This window comes from Zootoca vivipara, chromosome Z, assembly GCF_963506605.1.
Source record: "Zootoca vivipara chromosome Z, rZooViv1.1, whole genome shotgun sequence".
NCBI classification, from domain to species: Eukaryota; Metazoa; Chordata; class Lepidosauria; order Squamata; family Lacertidae; genus Zootoca; species Zootoca vivipara.
Window position 1 is genome coordinate 12710634 of NC_083294.1, and position 24830 is coordinate 12735463.

Here is a 24830-nt window from a genome sequence, read left to right on the forward strand (position 1 = left end):
TTACACTTACACACACACACACAGAGAGAGAGAGAGAGAGAGGGAGAGGGAGAGAGAGAGAGAGATTTTCATTCCTGTCTTCTGCCTGAGATGAGAATGCTGCTGCTCTCATTCCTGCCTGTGCAGATGGGAGCAAAGATTTACAGCTTCTGGCCAAGAGCAAAGGATTTCCACCAACAGCTGGGAGGAGGGCAGTGCAGAGGCTGCTGCATCACATTAATCAGCAGCAGCAGGGGCCATTTCTTGGCAGCAGGTGGCAGTAATGAGCCAGGTGTGGCGCCATGCCTCTCGAACACGCTGGCACATGACCGGCAAAGCCACAAGGCCTGTGCGCTCAAGTGGAGAATGTGGGTGGTTTAGAAAAATATATCGCCCTAGGACAAAGGCAGCAAGGATGGCATTCTGCAACACTAAGGGAAGACAACACTCCTTTTGCGTGCAGGAGTGGAAGGGAAGGTGGGGAGAGGCGAATGAGAGACACAAACACCCCTACCATTGCAGAAAGATTGGGGGCAGGGAGCCATTTGCCCCCCAAGGGCCATATTCCCTACTGGGATACCTTGTGGAGGCCACATGGATGGGCCAGTGGCAAAAGTGGGCAGAGGAATGGATATAAAATTTATCTTTGTTCATTAGGCCAGTTCCGTCCGTCCCCCACCTCTATCCTCCAACCAGGCAAGCAAGGGGCACTATCAGAGTTCAAGGATGCATTCCAGCTTGGTGAAAGCACTCAGGTTTTGTTGCAAGACCAGTGGGAGATATATGTGTGTGTCCTGAAGAGAAGAGTTGTGACCTAGAGATATTCCAAAGGTCAGACAAGAGAGGGCTGGAGGGCTTCATTTGGCCCCCAGAACTGAAGATGGTTGTAAGGAGGAGAGGGATTGGCAAGAACTGCCACCTACCCTGAAACCTTAAAGAGAAACGGTAGCCCATATGAAAGATGCTGGTGGATAAACCTGTCAATTCTGCTTGCTCTCAGCTTTTCGTTTTTAAGGTTCAGCTCAACCCATTCCTGCATCTACTTACTTACATTTCTCCCCCCCGCCCCCCCCCCAAAGTCTGTGCGAAAACAGCAAGCGACTTTCATGCACATTTATCCTGATATATATGTAGCTCTGTATGCAGGTTCCCTGCTATGGTCCCACTAAGCACTTCTCTTGAAGCAGGTGGTGGGGAGAGAATGGGTAAGAAGCCTGCATTTCACAGGCTTCTTTAGCCTTTTCTCTGCTTGCTCTCCTGCAGCTCACTTAAAGGAGAGGTTCCTGCCCACAAGTGAAGATAGTAGGTGAGCTTTATTTGTGGGGAAATTGCCTTGCAGGCAAAATTGGATCCCCTTGGTGCGCCAAGATTGGCCCATAGGGTGGAGGTTTCCCATCCCAAATCCGCCCCCATTTTCTGCTGTGCCTGCTTCTGGGTTGGAGAACTGCATCACAAAATTCAGAAAAGTGCAAACTTCAAAATATAGTTGTGTCTCAGCTTGTGAATGTGATGGATGCCCAAGGAGAGAAAACACGACGGCATCCAGGGAGTAGCCACAGTGCAATGGTCCCCTTCCAGCTCAAATGGAAGTCTAAATATTCCCTTCTTTTTGTCCAAAGACTCCAGTCTTCACAAATTCCTCTTCTGATATACAACCTGGTTTGTGGCGGGTGGAAGAAGAGAGGAACCTCAAGCTTCTTCACATCACCTTGTTTTGAATCTTTGGGTACAACTGAGAAGCCAAAGGAATATAGAAAGCTGCCTTCTACCTAGCTTAGTACTTCCCAGACTGACTGACAGTGGCTCTCCAGGGTTTCAGGCAAAAGGACATTCTCAGCCCTACCTGGAGAGGATGGAGAATGGACCTGGGACCTTCTGCATGCAAAGTGGGTGCCCTCATGTCCCTGAAAAAAAGTTGATTTTAAATAGGAACCTAAGGAACTGCCTTATGCCGAGTCAGACCAATGGTCCATCTAACTAGACAAATAGAGTGTCCGGCATCAGTTCTTTAGGATTTCAAGCAGGAGTCTTTTACCTGGAGATGTTGGTGATTGAGACCTTCAGCATGTAAAGCAGATACTCTGCCAATGTGCTACGGAAGGGCCACATTGACACTGTTCTAAACTGACTAGGGGTTCTGCCTCTTGGAAGGTAGGCACATAGCACAATTTGGGCAGGGGAGAGAGGGGTGGGGAGATTTGTTGAGTGTTTGAAAGGATATCTGTATTGCAGTTTTTTGATGAGGTCTTCAGGTGTGATGAATGTGCGGTAAGTAGTCAAAAAGGCCTCACAGTACAGCACCAAATCTGTTGAGGACAAAAGAAGGAAGAGAAGAAAAGAAAAGATAATACACCTGTCAATCAACGGAACAGCTTTCATCCAATATGGTGCCCTCACAATGGTTTGGGCTACAATGCTCATCCGTCCCAGCAAGTATGACTAAGGGGAAGAATCAAATAGAAACACATGGTCTCTGTTTACCCCAATCATGGTTAGGGGGTCAGGAAGCCAGAGAGAGAATTGGAGCACATGACTCTAAGGCATGACTCTAAGGCATGACATGACTCTAACCCAAACCACAGTGTGTTGTTGTTGTTGCTGCTGCTGCTGCTGCTAATAACTGTATCTATTAAATTTCTTACCCACTCTTCATTCATCATGATGCTCCAATACAACTCTCAAAATCAATTAAGACAAGAGATGTTGTGGCAAACAATATCACAGTAAAGAAGGGCAACTTCAGTGTGTTCAGTTGCATGGGAATCTAGTCACCATTCAGTGGGTTGTGTCTTACCCAGAGTAGACCCACAGAAATTGATAAGATGCTTAGGTACCTGAGCCAATTCTTCAATGAGTCAATTCTTGAGTGGAACTTAGTTGGGTAGAATGCAGTCAAATTTAATATGTGAGCAGTGCAGAGTCAACTTTTGAAGCTCTTACTAAGCAAAAACAACAATCAGAACTGTAAATGGAAATGATTGACAATATGCAAACAACAAGCTCGCATACTCCAATGAAATCTACAGTGGCTCCACTTGCAGACAGGGAGCTAACACGGCTCCTCTCCACAGATGCACACAACTATAACTGTTGCAGCGAATGTTATCTCTTGTCTGATTGCAACTAAGCAGACTCCTCCTTTGTGTGTTGCCCCTGATTCAAGGATCCTGCCTGCCCTGATCTGCAAAATGTGACGGTGATGTGGGGAGTTTTCAGCAAGCCACTCTCACTTCTGCGATACCTTTCCTGTCAGTCTCTGTGGCGTGGACCAAGAGGATGTCGCCCGAACCGCCACGAACATCTGGTCCGTCGTCGCCCTGTATGAGAAGCAAAACAAATGGAGATTGTGCTTCAGGTGGCTCCGCAGGAACCAAGGAAACCGGCTTTACACCAAGTTCAACATTGTCATCTGTGACAAGAAGTTGCCTTATACTGACTGACACTCAACACCTCAAGACCAACTTCAATCAGATCTCTGGGGTTTCAGGTAGGGGGTTTCTCTCTGCTAGGGTTGCCATACTCCGAAGAGCAAAAAAGAGGACACTATGACAGCCATTCAAAGCAAATAAATGCTATTTGTTTCAAATTTCACCCCGGAAAAATAGGACATATCCTGGAAATAGAGGACACATGGCAACCCTAGCCCTGCCTGAAGACACCAGGAATTGAACCTGGGGCTTTCTGCTTGCAAAGTGAGTTGAACCCCTGCCTTTGCATTCTGGGAGACCCTGGTGCCTGAACAGGCTAGTAAGCTACACAGAAATTCCTCATGCTGCATGCCGAGTCTTGAGCTGGGGGGTGGGGGTGGGGAGACGCCTAGGCTTGCTATCGCCTTGGAGGTGACCTCCAGTCCAAACTTGATTTTGTTTTGTCAGACTAAAGGGAGTGGGAAGACACCTGCGAACTCTTGAGGCTTGCAAGGAGAAGGAAAATCTATGTGTGTGTCACTGGAGGTTATATGGGGGTCAGTATGAGTGGGCTTTGGTGTACCATGAGCCAGATCCCACCACCACCAGGAACAATTTGATCACATCTTCGAGGTGTACAATCAAAAGGCTGAGTGAAAAGGATTAACTATAAAGGTGTTACTTGGAAAGCCAATGCAAACCCCACAGGGATGCAGCGATTACATCCAGACATTCTGAAGTTACTCATAGGTTGCCCATCCTTGCATTAGAGCAAGTGCTGGGAGGACCTCTGACCCTACAGATGCCCCCAAAACTACAATCTGCATCATCCCTGGCCATTGGTCACGCTTGTGGGGACTGTTGGGAACTGTAGTTCAGCAACAGCTGGAGGATCATAGCTTCCCCACACCTGCATTAGAGGAATGATTTTTTGAGGGGCAGGGGAAGATAGCACACAGACCTGATTTTAAAGCGTTACATGTGTAAAAGACGTCAAAATGGTGCCTGGCTCTTCATAGAAAAGAACACCAGGAGGGCTGGGGAATGGCTACCAGCATCTATCAGAGAAATTATGTTCATGACACAATCCTTGAGCTATTTCTCTGGCAAGGCTCCTGGAATTCCACTTAAGATATGAGTAATGGCATCTCCCTGCCTGCTGGCAGATCGTGGCTGGCCAGAGCGCTTCTCCCGCCTCCTGCTCCAAAAACACATGCAGCATGTGCCCGCAAATGATCAATCGCTGCTCTCTTCCAGACAGGACCTCTTGACAGTCTGAGAGCTTCAAAGGCCCAGCCTCATTCCCTGGAGCCCCAGGAAAGCAAGTGAGCCAGGCTGCCTGGCAGAGGACCCACTGGGGCTTTCCTTTTCTTCTCTTCTCTTCTCTTCTCTTCTCTTCTCTTCTCTTCTCTTCTCTCTCTCTCTCTCTCTCTCTCTCTCTCTCTCTCTCTCTCTCTCTCTCTCTCTCTCTCTCTCTCTCTCTCTCTTTCTTCCCCCAAAGTAGCTGTTTAGGGGAATAACTGAGAATCAAGGCTGCTTGTCAAGCATTACTTGTGTGCTAGCATGCACCTTGTGGCACCCCAAGAACTTCAGCTTTCATTTTAAAAGAAAGCAAAGTTTCTAGTTCGATTGGGGGGGGGGAGATAAGTTTCAAAGTGTGTGTTCATAGCACCCAATGCAGAACACGTTTCTGCTTGACAATCGGCTGCCAAGGACCATTTACAATAAAAGAAAGTTTACACCAGTAGTGATGGCAGAAGCCTATGATAATGCTAACTCTTCACTCCCCAGGCCAGGAATAAAATTCTTCCAGGTCAATACAAGTTTCAAAACTTGCAGTGGCCCTAAGGTCTAGTACAGGCATCCCCAAACTGCAGCCCTCCAGATGTTTTGGCCTACAACTCCCATGATCCCTAGCTAATAGGACCAGTGGCCAGGGATGATGGGAATTGTAGTCCAAAACATCTGGAGGGCTGAAGTTTGAGGATGCCTGGACTTGTAATTTATTTTACTGCTTTAAGACTACAAGTCCCACCCAGCAGTAAGATTCTATGTGAAATGAAAAGACACTCAACTGTGCTGCTTGCTAAAGCAAAAATATTAGCTCAAGGGTTCAGCTCTGACATTTGGTTTAGCATTCAATCCAATTTGATTCGGGCCTGAATATGATAACATAAAAGCTGCTGCTGGACAAACCTCTTGCTTCAGTGTCAATCTGGCCATGATTTCATTGTGGTCAATCAAGGACAGTTCATCTACTTCCTCCTCCAGTTGGGAAGACTCTGAAGATTCTGCTGACTTCTGCTGCCTGGATGCAGAACAAGAGATTGTTATTGCCAAGTTTCTAGCTGGTGTTTCAAAGAAAAGTAATGTAAGCAAGAGGTAGGTCTCTGACCAAAGGAGGTCACAATCAGCATATTGATTATGGGTGGAGATAAGGCAAAGCTAACAAGGGATGGAGATGAACACACATGAGAAAAGTGTGGGGTGGGTGGGAGAAGGTTCTAGTCTTCATGGTGTTATGAGGGGGAAGCCTGCCTTATGATGACAAGCTGACTGATACAGACTCAAAGGAGCCAAGGTGGAAATGTCAAGCTTCTATACTCAAGAACATGGGAGTTAAACCCAGCCCCCCTCCATTTCCCAGCCCTTGGTCTTGAAGTTGCTCCATTTTGCCAAGCTGCTCCATTGAGCCTTCCAGCCCCAGGATAAAAGTTTTTTGACACGCCTACATCCCCTCCAGCAAATCTTCTGGCGGTTCCCTCTTGGTGGAAGTGAGGTTACAGGGAACCAGGCAGAGGGCCTTCTCGGTAGTGGCACCCACCTTGTGCAACGCCCTCCTGTCAGATGTCAAGGAAATAAACAACTATCTGACTTTTAGAAGACACCTGAAGGCAGCCCTTGTCGGGTGTGCAACTCAGTCAAATGGACATAATAATAATAATAATAATAATAATAATAATAATAATAATAATAATAATAATAATAATTCCAACCAAGATTCCATCTCCAGTTGTGGATGGCAGTTTTCAAATATATGAAGGCATGAGTTGCATCTTGAGAAAACATAGCCAGCTGGTAATAATACTTATTCTTTTGCAAAACTGCATTGTAAATTTCTTGTGGACTTTTTCCTTGGGAGAAGATGCATAAATCCAGCAAACTGATTACCCTAAACGTATAGATAGAGGCAACAGGAGTCCCACCTTTCACTCTCATCTTGGTTCTCCTTCCCTTGGGTGTTGCTCAGAGAAGCAGAGTCCTTGGCATGACAGTCTTTTATTGCTGGGGATTCCTGCCAAAGAGAAACAAGCTTTGTGTTATTAACAGAGGACCTCTCACCAGGGGTGCCAACTCAATGTGCAGTGTCTAATTAACCCACCTGTACAAATTAAATACACCAACAGAATACGCACAACTCAGTTAGAACGGGGGTTGTATCCAACTAAGGCTCCATCTGCACTATACATTTAAAGCATTACCAAACCACTTTAAACCGTCACAGCTTCCCTCAAAGAATCCTGGGAAGTGTAGTTTGTAAAGTGTGCTGAGAGTTGTTAGGCAACCATATTGTCCTTACAGAGTTACCAATCCCAGAGTGGTTTATCTGTCAATCCCTCTTTCCAGGGAACTCTGGGAATTGAAGCTGTGTGAGGGAAATAGTGGTCTTCTAACAACTAAACAAATGAGACACTTTATCCTAAACAAATGACACTTTCCATTATTCTTGGGCTGGGGAGGAGCCATGACTGGTTAAGTGGTATGATACTGCTTTAAATGTATGATGTGGGTGTAGCTTGAGCCTTACTCTGAGCAGGCCCACTAAAATCATTAGCTAGGATGAAGTTTAGCCCATTGATGTCAATGGGTCTACTCTCAAGAATAACATAACTGGATCCAGCCTGGGGAAATCAGAATGCTCCCTGGTCACCTAAAACGGGTTGGGAGTCTGTGTGCCTGCAGAGATTCTCATGAGCCTCCGTCAGCATCGCCAATGTTCAGGGATGATGAGAACTGCCATTCATATTTCAGCAAGATTTGGATGGCCAGAGGTTCTCTGTTCTTGACTCACACACTGTTATTGTTTCCTTTGAGTCACTGTGACATGAAATCGAATGCCAATCACCATTGGCAAGTTTTAAAATCATTGTCAACTGGGTGCCAACACATTGGCTGTGGGCAAATATTCAACAAAGTCCGTAACAGCCACGTGTGAGCAACATCAATGTACCTTTAAAAATTGCATCATGAAGTGGGTGGGTTGGTGTTATCGACAGCAATGAGCGGAGTGTTTCCCAGCCCAGCAGAAATCAGGGTCATGCATAAACAAATCCCTCATTTGGAGGAAGTTGAAAACCCTTCATCCCTCCCCCACTCCCCTGCCACTTGGGAGTGCCAAGTTCCAGGCTTAATAAGCTTCCATCTCAGGGCGATGGGCCAGAACTAAGTAGCAGGAATGGGAAGATTACTTCCTACTTGGCTTGATGAGATCCTTGGCTATTATCTCTGTACTGAAAAGTCCATTAGGACATGGCTGAGCTACCTAGGCACAGCCTCATTCTCTCTCCTCACTTGCATCCATGAGGCTCTGCCACTGACCAGAGGGCCCCTCCCAATTAGTGGACATGGACTACAGCTGTAGGCTACCTCTAAGCAGGAAGGCACAGGAGGAAGTAGAAAGTACAAGTCTCTGTTGCCATTAAAGGGTTACCTTTTATTTCAAGTGCTAGATTAGACCCCCACAACTATAAACACAGAGGTGTGCAGTGGGAAAAGTGCAGCTCCTGATATCTCCTCTTCCATGCATACTGTCTAAAAGCATAGCCCTCCCTGCGGTTCCTCCTTTGCAACTGGTTACCCAAACATGGCGAGGAGTGGTCCTTAGAGTGACTGAAGCTCTGCCCCCCCCACCTCAGCCAGGCCACACCTGCCTTCCTTAGGCCATCTTCTATGACCGTATTACGAACCGCAAGTGTGAATCACTTTGGTGCATGGAAAGGAAGAGGAAGTTTGGACAGGAAATGGATAAGGGCATTGGTCAATCACAGTGGGAAGGGGGTGGAGGAAGGGATCCAAACAGCCAACCATGCCCTTGCTGGGGTACTCCGTTCCACCACCACCCTTATTATTATTTAATAATATTTGCCAGCTGAGAATGCTTAGGTCTTCTCACTTTCTGCACTCCTGAATAGAGGCCCCCCCCCCAAATTTTCTATACTTCTGAAAATCTTCAGAGTCCCCCTCTCCACCCTGCCTCCCACTTGGGCATGGATAGTGACACCTTGTTTATGCAGACACACACGAGCACCGCCCCCCTCCACACACACATTGAGAGTTCACTTTTAGTATCCAGATAATGATATAACAACTAAGCGACTGGACTCTTTTCTGATCACATTATTTCAAGGCCTCAGAATGTCATCACAATGCTTAAACCGGGATGGGGGTGGAAGCGTAGTTTGGGATCTACTGGTATATCTCTGGTTGATTTCAAGCATATCAGAAAGGATTGTTTAGCAAAGGCAACAACAAAATGTCATGTCCACCCCGCCCCCCAATCTTTATATTATATTGCTGAAATGTAGAAAGCTTACAGGTGGAACAGGGGAAGATAACCATAAGCTGGTTTGGGGGGTGGGTGCGTGCAGAAGGGGTTGTGGCCTCAGTTCAGTACTGGTATTCAAAACAAATTCCCAGACTCAGGATCTTTCAACTGTAAATGTCTGCTGCCTATGTTTGGATCTTGGGAGTTCCTAGTAAAACAGAAAAGCACCTGGGTTTAAAATGAGTGAGCTGTCCCTCCTCTATGGCTCTGAAGGCTTGAGACCTTTTCCATTTGCCTCCATTGCAGATGATGTCACTTAGTTGAACTGTGTTAAAATACAGTTTTGGGTCGATTATTTGGTTTTCCAAAGAGGTGGCCCCATTTAGCTGATTCATTCAACACCCAACTTGGGCATATCTCTGTTGAGCACAGAACAGCAGGTACGGAGCATCCTCCTTTCATGTCCATATATGAATGCAATGTTTCATCAAATAAAAATAGAAACCAATTATCATAGTGTTTTACCGGGGGTGGGGGGTGGGGGGGAAGGCACCGCAAAAGCACATGGTAAGTGGCGGGGGGGGGGGGGGGGAGGAGAGAGAACACAAGGCCTGTTTGAAAAAAACGCCCTTCAAATCCCTAAGAGCCATGTGCGACACCAGCAAATAGTACTGAGCAGCCCACACACCAACAGACAGGCCTACTTGGGAGTAACCCATGGCACCGCATGGCTGGAGAAAAGCTTTGCGAGAAGCGCCACTCACCTCTCCAACAGCAGCCCAGCCAGCATGCAGGCCCCACCACACATATTGGCAAAAAGGTCTCCCCCAACCGCAGTTTTACTTACTCCTTCAGAGTGAGGGAGTTCCCCGTTGCTCTGACTGGAGGAATACAGATTGACGTATTCACCCTCCCCTGCCTCCTCACTGGCGTTTTCACTCTACAGGAGACAGGATGGAAGAAAGTGGGTGACTGGCTTGGTGGGTGGGTGAGCTTTGTGGGCTGAGCACAGTCCATTCCACAAAGTGAGCAGTCTGGGCTCACAGGGCTGAGAACCCTCCCCCCAAAAAACTTAAAGGTTGGCAGGTGGGGGGAATTTACGGCATTCATTCAGTTTCAGGGTCTTTCCAACGGAGCAATTTTCCACCTCGTAAAAGCTGCCCCCCCCCCAATAAATATATTTCAGGATGCATTAATGAGTGTGCATCAAGGGTGGGGAGCATCACAGCTGGGAAATGGGTCTCTTGGAAACCAAGTGACTAATCTGGGGGGCGGGGGCTGACACAAGGAGATACCAGCTTCAGATGGCAGAGATGAACGTTCCTTCCGAATTATATTCGGAGGGAGACTTCACATTGTCACCTGAAAAGGCTCACTTTTAGAATGTGTAAGGGAAAGACTCTCCCCGCATTCAGGGAACTGCCCCCCCCCACTGCCATCGCTGTGTTCCTGCATGCATTACTGGTCTTGGTCGTTATGACTTTGGGGAAGATGCCCAGGGTTCCAATCAGCAGACTGAACAGTACGCCCCCCCCCTCAAAAAAGCACCAGTGTTAGATTACTCTAGCCTGCAGCAAGTGACCTAATGCACAATATTGCCATCTAAAGAGGTATCCCTAAGAGCATCGCATCCCCAAGACCACTCTAAAATTACTTAACTGTGGCAATGATTGGAATGTACTGCTTCACTGGAAGGAGGCAAACAGAAGAACAACTCATACAGAAGTGTGATGAGTGGGTCTTTTAATGGGTAGGTGCTCTGGACCCATAGGGCCTCTCATGGCATGCAGATTGGGAATGACTCCCTTCGAGCCTTAGAATATTCTAAGCATCCTGCCCCCCACTTCAAGGTAAATGGTTTTAGCGATTAGTCTCTTGGTTTCCAAATTTGGCATGCAGCTAAATATTCATAGAGAGGGGAGCAATAATGAGAAACAAGAGCCACCAGACCCTCAGAATTAAAATAATCAGGATTACTTTGGGCTGTGGCTCCCTGCCTTCCACCCCACCAGTTTCAATGGGCACCAACCATTGCTGCTACTAGACGGGTGTGGCCAAAGTGCTGGTGAGCTGGCTGGCAGCAGCTTTTGCAGATTAAGCTTGCAAGGCTGATTTCAGGCATGCCCACCCTGCTCTCTTTCCAGCCATCCAACACGCAACCCCACCCCCATCATGATCAACACAGTGCACAAGGCAACCTAAGCAGCCTACGACAGAGAGGGTGCCTCGAACGGCCAAGGAGTTCTCACCGAAGATGTCTGGAGAGAATCAGTGAAAGAGGTTTCAGAAGGAAGGCAGACAGAAGCAGTCCCACTAAAGCTGCTCTCCTGAGAGGAAGAGGTAACCCCACCATCTGCAAGGCCGAGAGGCTGGCCGGCTGCAGCAGACCCTGCCGCCAGGTCAGAGTTCGGAGACTGGTGTGCTGGTGGGAAGCACAGAGGCAGGGAGGCGGCGGCAGAGGCAGATGAGAGAAAAGGAGGGATGGAAACTTGGCTGCGAGGCACAAAGTCTTGGGAGAAAGACCTGAACACCGATTTGTACTGCAGTGGGTGGGGAGAAGACAGCAACAGTGGTGGAGAAGTAAAAGGGCCAAGCCAACGGGGAGGGGTTTGAGGAGCAGGGGGAAAGGAGAGGAAGAAAGACAGAGAAAAGAGAAAAGAAATTAGATCAACAGCAGCTCTAGGCAAAATCACAACGTCAGCTCTAGGCAAAGCGGTCCACGGCCAACGCGTTACCATCACATCAACCTCCTTCCTCCCTTCTATTCTTTTAACGTTCCTACTGTGCCAAAAAAATAATAATGAACTGGAGGATAGCCAGGACTGTGTGCACTAACAAATAAACAAAACATTCCGTACCACAGGAAGTGGCATTCTGCAGTCCACATACCATGATGCATATCAAGAATATCTACATATTCATCTCCTATTCTGCACAACCTATTCTGCTTTTCAAAAACAAAACAAAAAACAAAACAAAAGCACTCTAGATTTCACAAGTCAATGAGACAGGCTTGTAATAAACTAAAAAAAGCAACTAATTTGCTCACTCCTTCTTGGTATTTTTTTTTACTAGCTTGTGTTTCTCATGATGGCTGCAGAAGAGGGTGAAGTCCTCTTCTTTTGTAGCCAGCATGGAAATTTATGATACCAACTTCTTAGCAGACTACTAATTGCTTCTTTAAATGCCTTCTATCTAGCAGACTGGTGGAGGAGAGACAGAGCTGAGAGGAAAATTCCCTTCATTTGTAGCCAGCACAAAACCAAGTGGACTAGTTGATGAGGAATGGAAAGATCTGTCCTTCTTCCACCAGCCTGCTCTCTTGCCTGCATGAAATTCCCAGTCATCTACGGTGAACAAGAGTTGTTACTGAACAGTACTTAGCTACACAGGAAGCATTTACTCTTGACCACTGATATTGTTGTCCAGTAAACCACCTGGATTCTGATACGTCAACAGGCACTGCCCATACACTTACAAGCTTGCCATTAATTCTGCAACCACAAGGGTTAATAACTTTAAGTATAATAAGAATTTTTAAAAGGGATTCTCATGAAGCTGAACTCCCTGTATCTAAGACCATTTTGTCTGCTTTTTCTGGACTGTCATGGAATCACAGAATGCAAAGATCCCTGGTAGTGTGCAGTATGTTTTCTTTTTTAAAGGTGCTAGTCCATATGGCTTCAAAAATAAGCTTGAACATACAAGGACAATGCCCAGAGGAAATTCAGCATCTGCAGCTAGGGTTTGCAGTTGTTTGGCAGCAGGGCTCCAGAGTCCCGCCAAGCAAATTTAGCCCTAAATAGCAGAGTCAGAATTTGGAAAACTGCTTTGCATGATCTACAGAATTCATAGAAACCTGCTTTCCTTGGTACAAAAGTAACCATTTCCTTTGCACATGGCACACACAACACTTGACTGTACCCACATGAAATCCCGGGCATCGTCTTCTTTTTGACATGTGTCCATAGTGGGTGCTAGGATCTGCTTCTTGATTAAGAGCCTGATGCTGGCTGGGGGCAATTCCCATATTACATAAAAACAGGATAAGCTTGGAATGGCATCTATGAAAATGTATTGATAGGCTTGCCTAAACAATGACGTTTTCAGCAGGCATCAAAAAGAGTACAGCAATTCATGCCTCTGTTGTTGCCCTAAGAGGACAAACTCCCACCAGAGTGGTACATTCAAAATTTTAAGGATTTGTTAAAAACAAAAGAAGGCTCTAATCTTTATTGATGCAAAGATACCAGAAGCCAGAAGGGGGGCTTCAGTGCCAAGCTTAGCCTCTAGCCTCTCTAGTTGACTTATCAAACAAGCAGAAATTATGCAAACTTACTAAAAACAACGGAGAACAGATGATATGGCATTTGCTCTATTTGTATAATTTATGAAGGTTGTGGAATTAAAAGAGCTGAGACATGTCTCTGTCAACCAGGCACTCTCCAGATGTTTTGAACTAAAACTCCCATCAGCCTCAGTCAGCCCAAAGGATCATCCCTCTAGCTCCCTCCCTCCACAGCTCAAAATATCAGCGCGCACGCGCACGCACGCACACACACACAGAGAGTTAACTTCTCTTGGTTAAGGAGTAATTGGTTTTACAACGCACACCTCAGAACAAGACCTCAAGAAAGTGTCAGGGTTTTGAAAGAAGCAAATGAGCCATGCCAGATCAGTCCCAGAGACCACTGGGCCTTCCCAACTGTGCTTGCCACTGGCAAAAAAAGGAGAGAGGTGTTGACAGTGTTGTACTGTGGCTAGAATGTCATACTATGGCCTGAAAGACCACTGTTCAGATTTCTGCTTAGCCAAGAAGCTCATTGGGTGACCTTGGGCCCTGTCACTACCCCTCTCAGCCTAACCTACCTCAATGAGTGGGTGGGAGAACCATACATGCCACTTTGATCTCCTTGAAGAAAGGAAAGTGACACACGAATGCAATAAATGAATTGTTGTTGGGCTGGGTTCTTAGCACACTTGGCACAGGAGTTTCTTGAGCTGCGAAATGTCAGGGCAAAATAAAACAATATTTGCACAAAGAGCTAATTTACATTCTGGTGGACACACAAACAGTGATCCAATTTCACACTCAAAAAAAGTATTCAAACAAGTTGCCCCGAGCATAAAACCAGCATTTGCAAGACTTCATGGGGCTATGAGTTAAACCAGGTTGCCAACAGATAACTAAGAGGGATGATCCTTTGGGCTGACTGAGGCTGATGGGAGTTATCTCATCCTGATTTGCTAAGGAAATTAGACTTCATTGGCTATTTAGTGAGAGTTCATTCTAGTCCGTTTACAGGGAAGCTAGATGACACTGGGGTGCCCACACTTATTGGTGCATTGCCCCCTCACTTTCCTTATCACAACCAGAACTTGCTGGCACATGACTCACACCCCAAATCAGGAACAGTTGTAATTTATTACCTTAAACCCCACCCTCCGTCATTGCCCCTTATGCCTGCAACTCCATCCCAAAACTTCCTACATGATGTTATTTTGCTCCCTCCACTTCAAATCCCTCCCTCAAAACCCAACTTTTATTTCTTTCATTCATTCAGTTAGCAAAATATATGTACCACATAAAAATAATGACAATGATAATAATGATAATGATGATGATAATGATGATGATAATAAAATCTCTAAGAAGCTCTATATAACTATGGTATAATATATTCATTAAAAACTAGCAATAAGAAGAGACTATTTAAAAACCAGTAGATATAATAGGATTACTAGAATATAGGTAAAACCAACAGTTACACACAGACACAGACACACATACATACATAATAAAATTATGTGTCTAAATAGGTTGGCCTAAGCAAAAGAAGTTTTTAGCAGGAATAGGAAACAGGGAAGGCTCCTGTCTGACACCAACAGGTAGGGAGTTCCATAGAGTAGTTGCTGCAACACTCAAGAGACTGATTACTTGCAAATGAAACGCAAACACTGTAGAGGTCTAGTAAAATAGCTAGTTCTGCACTTTAAACAACAACAACCCCACATTTGGCTTTATCCCCAAGTCCTCACTCCCAAATGTCTAAGTACATCGAATTGCAACTGGGCAGACATGCAGTTTAATGGTTAGAGTGTTGGACTAGGACCTGGGAGCCTAGAGTTCAAATCCTCACTCAGCCATGAAACTCCCTGGGTGCAACCTTGGGCTAATCACTGTCGCTCAGCTTAATTTACCTCACAGGGTAGTTGTGAGGATAACACAGCGAGGGGGCAGAACCATGGGCACCATCTCTGAATGCTTTAAACAGCTGCTTTTACAGATAATCTACATAAATGTTACGAAATAAAGAAATATTGAGCTCCTTGGAGGAAAAAGTGCTATAGGAAATGCAATAAATAAATAAATTGCTGGCAGCCACCCTTTGCTATCTTCCTTGATCCATTGTTCTTTTCCTGCCCACTGTCTGGACAGAAACCCACATGCAGCCCACTGCTAGAAGGATAAAAAAGGTCCCACCCAAGACAGAGAAGCCGGCGGCTCACACTTTACCTCCCGACTGTCTACTGATGGAGCAGTTTTTCCCTTTCCCAAATCGAGCGTAGCCTGCCCAAGACCGTCTCCCATCTCCTGTCTTTGGGACTCGACTGGATTTTCCATGCATAAAGAATTGAGAAGAGGATAAGCGGGGGGAGGGGGCACGGGAGTAATCTGGGTGGCTGAAACTAAAGGTGTACGGAGGGGGGAAGGAGAGTGCCCATAAGAGGAAGATATTGGTTTCCAGATGAGGCTCTTCTTGCCCCTCCCAGTCTGCTTTGTTCCAGATGAGCGGAGCCAGTGGGAATATGTGTGCAGGGAGTGGGTGGAGGGGTCCTGTACCATCAGCCTTTGGTGCTGCCTCAGTAACCCCGACAGCCCTAATCTCCATATTGATTCTGGGTCACGGACAGCAGTTTGGAGAGTCTCTCGTGCCTGCCTGGCCCGAAAACATTAAATCCCCAGTTAAGACTCCTGGCTCATGACATCACCCTAGCTCAGCAAATCCCATTCTGCTGGCCTAGGCTGCCTGATACCTTTGGCGTGATCAGCCTACTGGGGAGAGATTCGTGGAAGTTGCAGGTTGGATGGTGTCCTGTTCAGGATCTAGTTATTTCACTGCACACACATGCTCTCTTACTCTCTGTTTTAGTGGAAAGCTCTGTAGTTAAGAGCACGGGCTTTGCATGCCAAAGGAGCCAGCCTCAATCCCCAGCATCTTCTATTCAGAATCATGAAGGCTATAGTCTTACATTACATTTAGATGAAGAACAGTAATTCAGTGAAGCACATATTCTGCATGCAGAAGGTCCCAGGTTCAATGCCCAGTGGAATCCCCAGGTATAGCTGGGAAGGTCCCCTGCCTGAAACCCTGAAAAGCCGCTGCCAGTCAGGGTAGGTAATACTGAGCTAGATGGACCAATGGTTTGACTTGGTACAAAGCAACTTATTGGGTTTCTGCTTAATCCAGCGCTTGCGTGAGGGAGACCTTAGGTTCAACCCTTGATGGCAACTCAAGCTGGGTCTGGGGGCACCCCCTGCCTTAGACCCTGGAGAGCTACTGCTGTCCATCAATGTTCATTCTGTTTTAGCAGGTCCCAAGCAAACAGGAATGGAAGATGGAACTGATAATACAACCAGCATCATCACAATAAAAGGAAACAAGTTAGAAATATCAATTCAGGACTGAAGAGCCAAAAAGGGTACAATCTGGCCAGACTTTACTGTCTTTCCTTCCTTTCCTTTCCTTTTTCAACAAGTTTCTAGTTCTTATGCCTGTCAACAGATACTGGAAAATACACAGGCAATGTCTGCTGAAATCTCAATGACGGCCACCCACCCATCTATCTAATAAAATGTATACAATGCTGGATTGTAAAAAACAACAACCCAACAACCCTCAAAGTAATTTCCCAAAAAAGATGAAACAATAAAATTAACAATAAGAAAAATAACAATAATTTAAGACTTTTGAAAAGTTAAACTAAGAATAGACTAAAAACAGATTAAAACTTGCATCAATTTTGTAACATTTGGGTTTAAATAAAAAATGTTTTTAGTGGGTGTGTGCAAATACAATTCCTAGTGGGCTGGGGGTAGGTGAGAGCTTTGCTCCTCTGCCTAGTGGCTCCTCTGCCGCTCCTCCACACCTGGCAAACTCAGAACAATGCTGCAGAACAGAGCTAAATGTAGACTTGTTGCAGAATTTATGCAAATGTGTTTGTAAAATTTACTGAGCTTGCAGAAGCAAGTGTGTGTGCGCGCGCACGCATGCACACACACACGCACACACCTCTCTCTGCATTGCCTGGGTACAATTTTTTATTTTATTTCTTGAAGGAGGCTACTGTTATGATTTCTCGAGGGACTGTCCCTGCCCCTCCTTGGAGCAGATCAGTGTGTCTGGAATCAGGCAGTGGAATCTTAGCTATGCAGTCATGCTGGGACCAGTGCCAATTATGAAGCAAGTATTTAACAATATGCGAGTGTCTATATGTGCCGGAGGGCGTGGTGTGGCTGAGAAGACTTTATGTCTTTTGTCTACCTGGGTCTCCTCCTCACTGATCGCCGGCTGATAAACCAAAGCAAAGCAAACCTCTCCAGAAAACACTGGTGCTTCCACCCCTAGCCCACATTTCTTTTTTTCTTTGAAGGATCCAATAGCTAGGAAGAAGGACTGTCCAGTCCACAGAATTGCTACAAGCTTAACAAATCGCAGCTGAGGATTTAAACTTGGAAGCTGTCCGGCGCCTGTGGGTTCTCCCCCTCCTCTGCCTCCTGCAGGGTCAGATGGGTTAAAGCCAACAGCTGACCGTGGCCTGGAAACCCCCCAGCAAGGGCTTCTCTGTCAAGTGAGCAATTCTCCAGTGGGAAAGCAGAACTGAGGCAATGCAGAACAGAAGCTTTGGAAGACAAGGGCTTTTAAATAATAAAGATGAAATGGTCAGCCAAAATCAGCCTAGGATCAGAGGAAGAGATTGTGTGTTTGTTTTTGTTTTAAAAGGAAAGCTAGCTGAATGAAGACCAACAGTTGTTACTTTGGGGCGTGATTCATACTGCCAAATTCAGGTTGCATAATTATAGCTGATTGGGAGGGTCTTTGGCAATAAGCCCAGTTTGCCAAAAGATTAAAAAATAAATAAATGGCACTATAAGTGACAGGAAAACACACAGGAAAGTGCAGGGTGACATTTGGCTCTGACACAATGTCATCTAACTTCCCTGCAATCGAATCAGAATGAACGGTCACTAAATAGCCAAAGTCGTCTAAGATCCCTGCAAACAAACCAGAACAGATCCTCAACAACCTGCTTGTCTTAATAACCAGTAGAGGACAATGCCAGAACTTAGAATGCGAGGGGGTAACTTAAGTGAGGATATCTAAATGTGTGTCTCCAAGGAGAGCAAGGTAAAGCATTAGTCTCCCAACTCAAGAGGACTAGCTTTAAACAGGGTGGGCTAGAAGTCCGGCTCCTTTACCTTGATTTGCTCACACAAAGCTTATGCAGAGGCCAGACACTGCATGGTACTCACTAGCATTCATTCTGAGCTTGGGCAGGGCAGTTTTACAGCATTGAGCATCCACCCTAATTTGGCAGGGCATTCAAGTGTGTTTCCATGTCTTCCTGTTAAACATTTGTTCATCCCACACTTTTCAGCACATTTCTCCATTACTTTCCTAAGTTGTTGCATTTTAAGTGGATTTGTTGTGCTAGGCTAGGGCAACACAGTGCTTTAATTCACAACCATCACACAAACCTAAAGTTCTGATATGGGCCTGAATCCCTCACACAAAATTACTGACCATCTGGAGGCACCCTGGACCTGAATAAGGGTTCAAAACACGGGTCTGGTCACTGGTTCCCAACGAAATCACTCTTTTTCTCAGCTTCAATCCCTTTTTTGCTAAGGGGGAAAGGCACTGTTCACCCACCTCCAGGGTAATAGTTCCATTTCACTACCAACTTAAGGAGCTGAGGCTGGTATTGGGGGGGGGGGGTTGTAATTTTTTTTGTTCTCACAAGCTGAATGGGTCGGGAGACTGCCCTCTACTAAATAAACCACACCTATCATATTGGTTTTCTACATTCTTAATTTTTCAAGCCTTAGGATCAGTTCTCCTCAAGAAAATTCATCAATATTTTCATGCAAATTTCTAATGGCTATTTTTTTGTATGCAGTTTTTGTCTAATAAACATATTTTTGCAAGCAATTTCTCCTAATATACAGCATTTTTATATGTTTTTGTATGTATTGTTTTACTAGATAACTGCATTGCAAAATCTGGAGAAGTGGGAATTAGGTATTTTCTTACTAAAACAAACAAAAAATTATTTCTCCTCCATCCCTATGTAGAACCAGTTCCTGGAACTTTTCTCTACCCTGCCTTCTTCACAAGAACACTACTGCTTTAAATGCATAGTGAAGATGAGGCCTTATTTCAGAGAGCCAGCAAAAGTGAGCCTCATTTTCAGTGGCTGAATTCCACTGCTGCCACAGAACAGCCTCCCTCATCATGGTACCTCCAGAAGTTGCCGGGACTCCAACTCCCATCACCGCTGACCATTGGTTACGTTAGCTGGGGCTGATGGGAGCTGGAGTCTAACCATGTCTGAAGATACCAGGTTAAGGGAAAGCAGCTGAGCTACAATTCTCATCATCCCTGACCACTTTTTGTGCAGATTGGGGCTTGTGCAAACACCTGCAGTGAGCTAGGTTGGGGGAGGCTGAAAGATTCTAGTCCTGATAGAGAAAGAAGAAAGTATATTCCAAAATATTCCAAAAATCAACTGAACATCACCAGGGAAGGAAACAAAATGGCGCAGAAGGAGCTACTGGGATGGAACCAGGAAAGATCCTCTATGCACCCTCATTTATTACACAGTTGATTTTTCAAAGGCAATGGATGGGTGGGCAATACAGCACGTGGTTCCGGATGCAGAAAGCCTAAGAGTCAAATCTAATTTCAACGCTTGCAAGCAGCAGAGCTAGAATAGGCCCCTGCAGGGGACCTGGAGAGATTTCGTTGTTCAGAGTAGGCTAGGTAAGTACCATTCAACCCTGGATCCCTAGATGTTGTTGGACTACAACTCCCAGCATATCTCCTCATTGACTAAGGGTGTTTCTCATCATGGGACTCCCTGGCAAATGTCCCTACTCCTGCCAGCTACTAGCCACTTCTTCCCCTCCCTCCCATATATTCCTGCTGGATGCAAGGTGTGGAGCTTACCTGAAGGACTGCCTGTGTGAGCCAGCCCAGACATTGTGGTCTTCATTAGAGGCTTTTCTCTGTGTGCTTTGACTGAGGCCGGTATGGAGTGATCCCATGAGAAGCCCTTTTCAGTGGCGCCTGCCCTTACCCTCCCAGTTTGTGGAATGCTCTTGCTAGGAAGCTTTCAGGCCTCAGGTTAGACCGTTTTTATTACTCAGACCCTTGGTAGTGAAGCAAGCCTCTTCTGTGATGCTCATCTTTGAGAGGGGTAAAGTAGGACTTATCCCACTAGTTGGATGAGTGTTTTAGGAATGTTGTATGTTACAGTGGTTTAACCATCAATGCCTTGTTCCAGTGAACTCTGGGAATTGTAGCTTCATGAGTCTCCTAATAACTCCCAACACCTTTAACAAGTTACATTTCCTAGGATTCTGTGGATGAAGCCATGGCTGTTTAAAGTGGTACAAAGTAGTGGAGTGGAAAATTCTGAAGTGCTGGGTCCCTTCACGATAGTCACAGCCATGCCCCCTCACAGCTGAAGCCCCTTGTGTTGTCAGTGTTCCTAAATGCTTAGCTTTGGTGCATGCATAACAACTCCTCAGTGTTCTTCTCCAGAGTTTCCCTAGGAGTCAATCCTCAGTGTCTGGCTCATCTCCTTTCACTCTGATTGGCTCCAGTCAGCACAAAGGGTGAGAAGACTTCTCAGTAGCCGAAAAGCTCCTCTTTCACACCAATTAGCTTTAGGATGCTGGAGAAAGGGATACTTGCTGGGTCTCTGACCCCTCCCGATCCCCTGCAACACTATGCCTCTGGTGGCTTGTTACTGCTTTAAATGTATGGTGCAGTTATGGTCGGTATATTTGGCACCCAAAGAGTCACAAACACATTGCCCCCCCCCAACACACACCCCACCACCATCCAGGGCAGTAAATCACAGCCACCCACCCCACCCACCAAGGAGATAGCAGGAGTCAGCAAGACAAGAAAAGAAGTCCAAAGTTAGTAACTCACCGAGTGCACAGGAAGGGTGCTATGCTGGTGGAGGAAGGAATTAGAGATGGACATAGTGAGGCCCTGAGCCGTGCCGATGTCCTCGGTGGCGATGGGCACTTTAGGTGGCTGGACACAGTAGGAGACAGAGGAGAAGGAGGAGGAGGCAGCAAAAGAGGCCTGCTGGAGGAAGAGAGAATGAGAGAGGAAGAGGAAGAAAGAGGAAGAAAGGAGGAGGAGGAGGAAGGAAAAGAAAGAAAGGAAAGGGGGAAAGAATGGCTTCAAGCCAGGCCCTGCAAGCTCTCAGATCAAGCAAGTGACAGGAGCAGGATCTTTTGAGACCTGCATAGCTTCTTATTCTTCTACATTGCTAAAGGAAATAGAGTAAATTATAGAAAAGAAGGGAATATCTGCAACAGGAGCTTTGTTTCATTTCATTGTCTTGCAGTGCAAGTTTTAACTATGAGGAAACATCTAAAATGCAGAACCGGCTGCGTTTCTCTGATGGCCTCCCACCTGAAACATTTGTGGGGCAGGAAATGAACAGATGAGCCTGTGCTTGATTTGCCACGTTAACTGTAAAGCTGGGCTCTCTCTGCTGCGTCTGCCACGACTTTAAATTAGAAAGCACCAAAAAAGGGAGATTGTCCCACAAGAACTACCCCTCTCCCACCCACCCCAAAAAAGTGTTTCGCCATATTTGAGAGTTTCTGCTATTTAACTATTATGGAATTCCCATAATGGGTATCTGGTTGGCCACTGTGAGGATAGCATGCTGAACTAGCTGGGTCCTGGGTCCTTGGCCTGATCCAGCAGGGCTCTTCTTGTGTATCTACATCCACTGTCAGAGACAATATGCCTCTGAATGCCAGATTTGGAAGCAGGAAGAGAGCTATTGCACCCAAGTCCTTCTCACAGGCTTTCCATTGTGGCACCTGGTTTGCCAATGTGAGAGCAGAATGCTTGACTAGATTGGCCCCTGGCCTGGAGGTCTATGTATGGTTATAGCACAAACTCCATGCCCAGTTGATGAGGAACAACTGGAGACAACTGTTGCACACAGGTCCTATTTGTGAGCATCTAGTTGACCATGGTGAGAACCAGATGCCAGACTAGACATTTGGCCTGATCCAGCAGCCAGGCTCTTCCGATGTTCCAATGCCTTCACCCTGGTGGCTTTTGGGCCATATGGTCAAGGCCCCATAAATTACCCAAGTAAGTAAAATGAAAACAAAATCATCTTTAAACATTCGGCGGGGGAGAAGAAATACTGTACAAGCAATGGGGCCTTGGCAAGGTGTATCACATCTGGTGGGTCAGGAAGAGAAGGAAAGGAGCACTCACCAACTGCCGCTGTTTTGGTGGGAGGGCAGGGGGTGGAGCAAGATCCTGCCCAGAGTCGGCACTGCTGAAGGAGTCGTTGAACCCATAAACCTCCATCAGGTGCTTGTTCTTCTGTTGGTAGATGTGTTCATTCTGCGGTGTCTGGTAGAACATAGAAGGCTGTGGTTCTGAGTAGTCCTCTACAAACTGCATATAGGCCATCACTGGAACAGAAAAGACACAGGAGGGTGTGAGTGGATTACCCACCTGGGAGGCTTCTGGGGACCCTTCTCTTCCCCAGCACCACTGGCTGCATTGATGATCAAGGTATAGAACTAAGCTATCTTTGCCATTTCAACTGTGTGGTAGCCATCAGCACCAAGGAGATTTTGCTCATCCTATAGCGGGGGGAAAGAATCCTTACATCCGCTAACCTCCATCCTCCGAAGGTCATTATGGCAGCTGTGCACCTGTCAATCGCCTGACATCACCACGAGGTCAGGGGAAGCATTTCCATCTGCTTGCGTGATTTGGAAATGAAGCTATGTAGGCAAAGGCACAGGGTTTGATCAGCGGCACCAGCAAGCCCAACACCTGATGCTGGGTCTCGACCAGGTTGGCATGGTTTGCAGGGGCAAACAGCCTCATAGGCCACTTAGAACAAGATACTGATGGAAGATGGGCTGGAGGTTCCCGACTGCTGCACTATATGAGGGGGGGGGGGAGCACGGCTTCCCTTGAGGAATCTGGGGATTTGCCATTTGGAGGGGATGTGGGAAATTGGCCTGGTTACATCATAGCAAAAAATGAGCTCATTTGCATTTCCTGAAATCCTGAATCCAAATGTAGCCATTTTGCCAGATTAACACTTCCAGATTTTGTACATTCCCCACCCCCCAAAAATGTGTACCAAAAAAAAGTGTATTGAAGGGGGAAAGGTGCATTAAACTGCATATTAGTGAAAAAAATGAACAATGAACAAAAATGTATGGGGAAATCGCTTAAACAAATATGTGCATTAGAGAAAATTGAATACAACAATGTGTGAGTTGAGAGAAAGAAATGCACACCTGAATGCTGAGAAGTCATCCCAATGACTTTTTAAAAAATGCAAAGTGATGTGGAAATGTGGAGAACTGAAAATTGGAAAGATGAACTGAGAGAAAAGTTCCAGACTCCAGCTCCACCTGCAGCCAACATGGCCAATAGTCAGGGATGATGGGAAATGTAGTCCAGCAATATCACAAGGGCCATAATCACCTTACCTGTGATCTGGGTCATTACTGTCTGCACTGACTGGCAGAGCCTCTCTAGGGTTTCAGGCAGAAGTCTTTCCCAGCTGTTCCTGGAGATGGCAGCAATTCACCCTAGAGTTTCTATATGCAATCATGTGCTCTACCACTGTGGAATGTTGGAAGTACAACAGCAGGGATCATTCAGTTGCCATGATTGGCTATGTGGTTCCAAGGGAGTTTTCTTCTGTATATTTGGATGTATGTCTTCCTGCTATGTACATGAACTAAAAAAGACAAAACCTCTCTCTTCCTTTCTCCTCAAACTATACACAGTTTTGTCTGGTTTGCACAGGGAAATTATCATGTCTTTTTGCTCTAGACTCAATCTGCATTATTTTAAGTGACTCTGCTAACATGGAGCCCCTTCCTGAGCTGCAATGGGCACATGAGCCACGAGAAACTGAGTCAATTTTGCACTTACTGTGTTTGTTTTTCTTCTCTGGCAGAGGTGGTGGTTTCTCAGAGTCACTCATGGAGTCCGGAATGAGAAAGTCAGTGAGGAATTCAACGGGGGCTGGAGAGTTCCCTGGCTGGAAGGGCAGCACGGTGGCAAAAGGCGTGAAGGTCATAGAGGGGAGCAGGGTGGGGTTGTGCAGATCGTCCTCTGAAATGTTGTCATACTGCGAGGGGTGCCTCTCGAACAAGACACGGCAGCCGGAGGTATCGAAAGTAGGGTTGACTGTCCCCCTCCTCTTCTTCTCTGGCAGAGCCGGAGGGACCTCAGCAGCCAAAGCGGCCGCCACTGGCAGCTGGAAAGTGCGTCCGTAAAATGGGGAGCCAGCCTCCCCCAGAGACTCTGGCAAAGGGCTGAGGGCAGTGGGCCCCTGCTGAGGTAACTGGTCGGCATTCGAGAGGTCCTGCTGCAGGAACTCGTAGTCTGGATCATAATGATCTGTGGAGAATAGAAGAGAGGCAACCATCAGGAGACTGAGCCGATGGGCAACAGTGAGCCCCAACTGCTGTGTCATAAGGGTGCTGATACACATCAGGACAGACTAGCAGTGGGTGGTGCCCCTTGGGACTGGTGGGGCAGAAGCAGAGGTGGATTTAAGGGAGCATGGCAAGTTCAGTCATACTG

At 46.3% G+C, this 24830-nt stretch overlaps 1 protein-coding gene across 11 annotated transcripts in view; it reads right to left on the minus strand.

The window, feature by feature from the left end:
• RAPGEF1 (Rap guanine nucleotide exchange factor 1) overlaps nt 1-24830 on the minus strand; it is a 104689-nt gene that overhangs the window by 14025 nt on the left and 65834 nt on the right. For 4 of the 11 annotated variants that reach the window (XM_060270334.1, XM_060270338.1, XM_060270337.1 and 1 more), the window contains 9 exons: nt 24174-24644; nt 22479-22681; nt 21156-21317; nt 11181-11471; nt 9779-9871; nt 6593-6681; nt 5583-5694; nt 3221-3296; nt 2197-2285 (listed from right to left, as the gene is read on the minus strand). In XM_060270334.1, coding sequence (XP_060126317.1) covers nt 2197-2285; nt 3221-3296; nt 5583-5694; nt 6593-6681; nt 9779-9871; nt 11181-11471; nt 21156-21317; nt 22479-22681; nt 24174-24644 — 1586 coding nt within the window. The remainder of the gene's footprint in view (nt 1-2196; nt 2286-3220; nt 3297-5582; nt 5695-6592; nt 6682-9778; nt 9872-11180; nt 11472-21155; nt 21318-22478; nt 22682-24173; nt 24645-24830) is intronic. The other 7 variants (XM_060270336.1, XM_060270341.1, XM_060270340.1 and 4 more) reach the window with 7 other exon arrangements.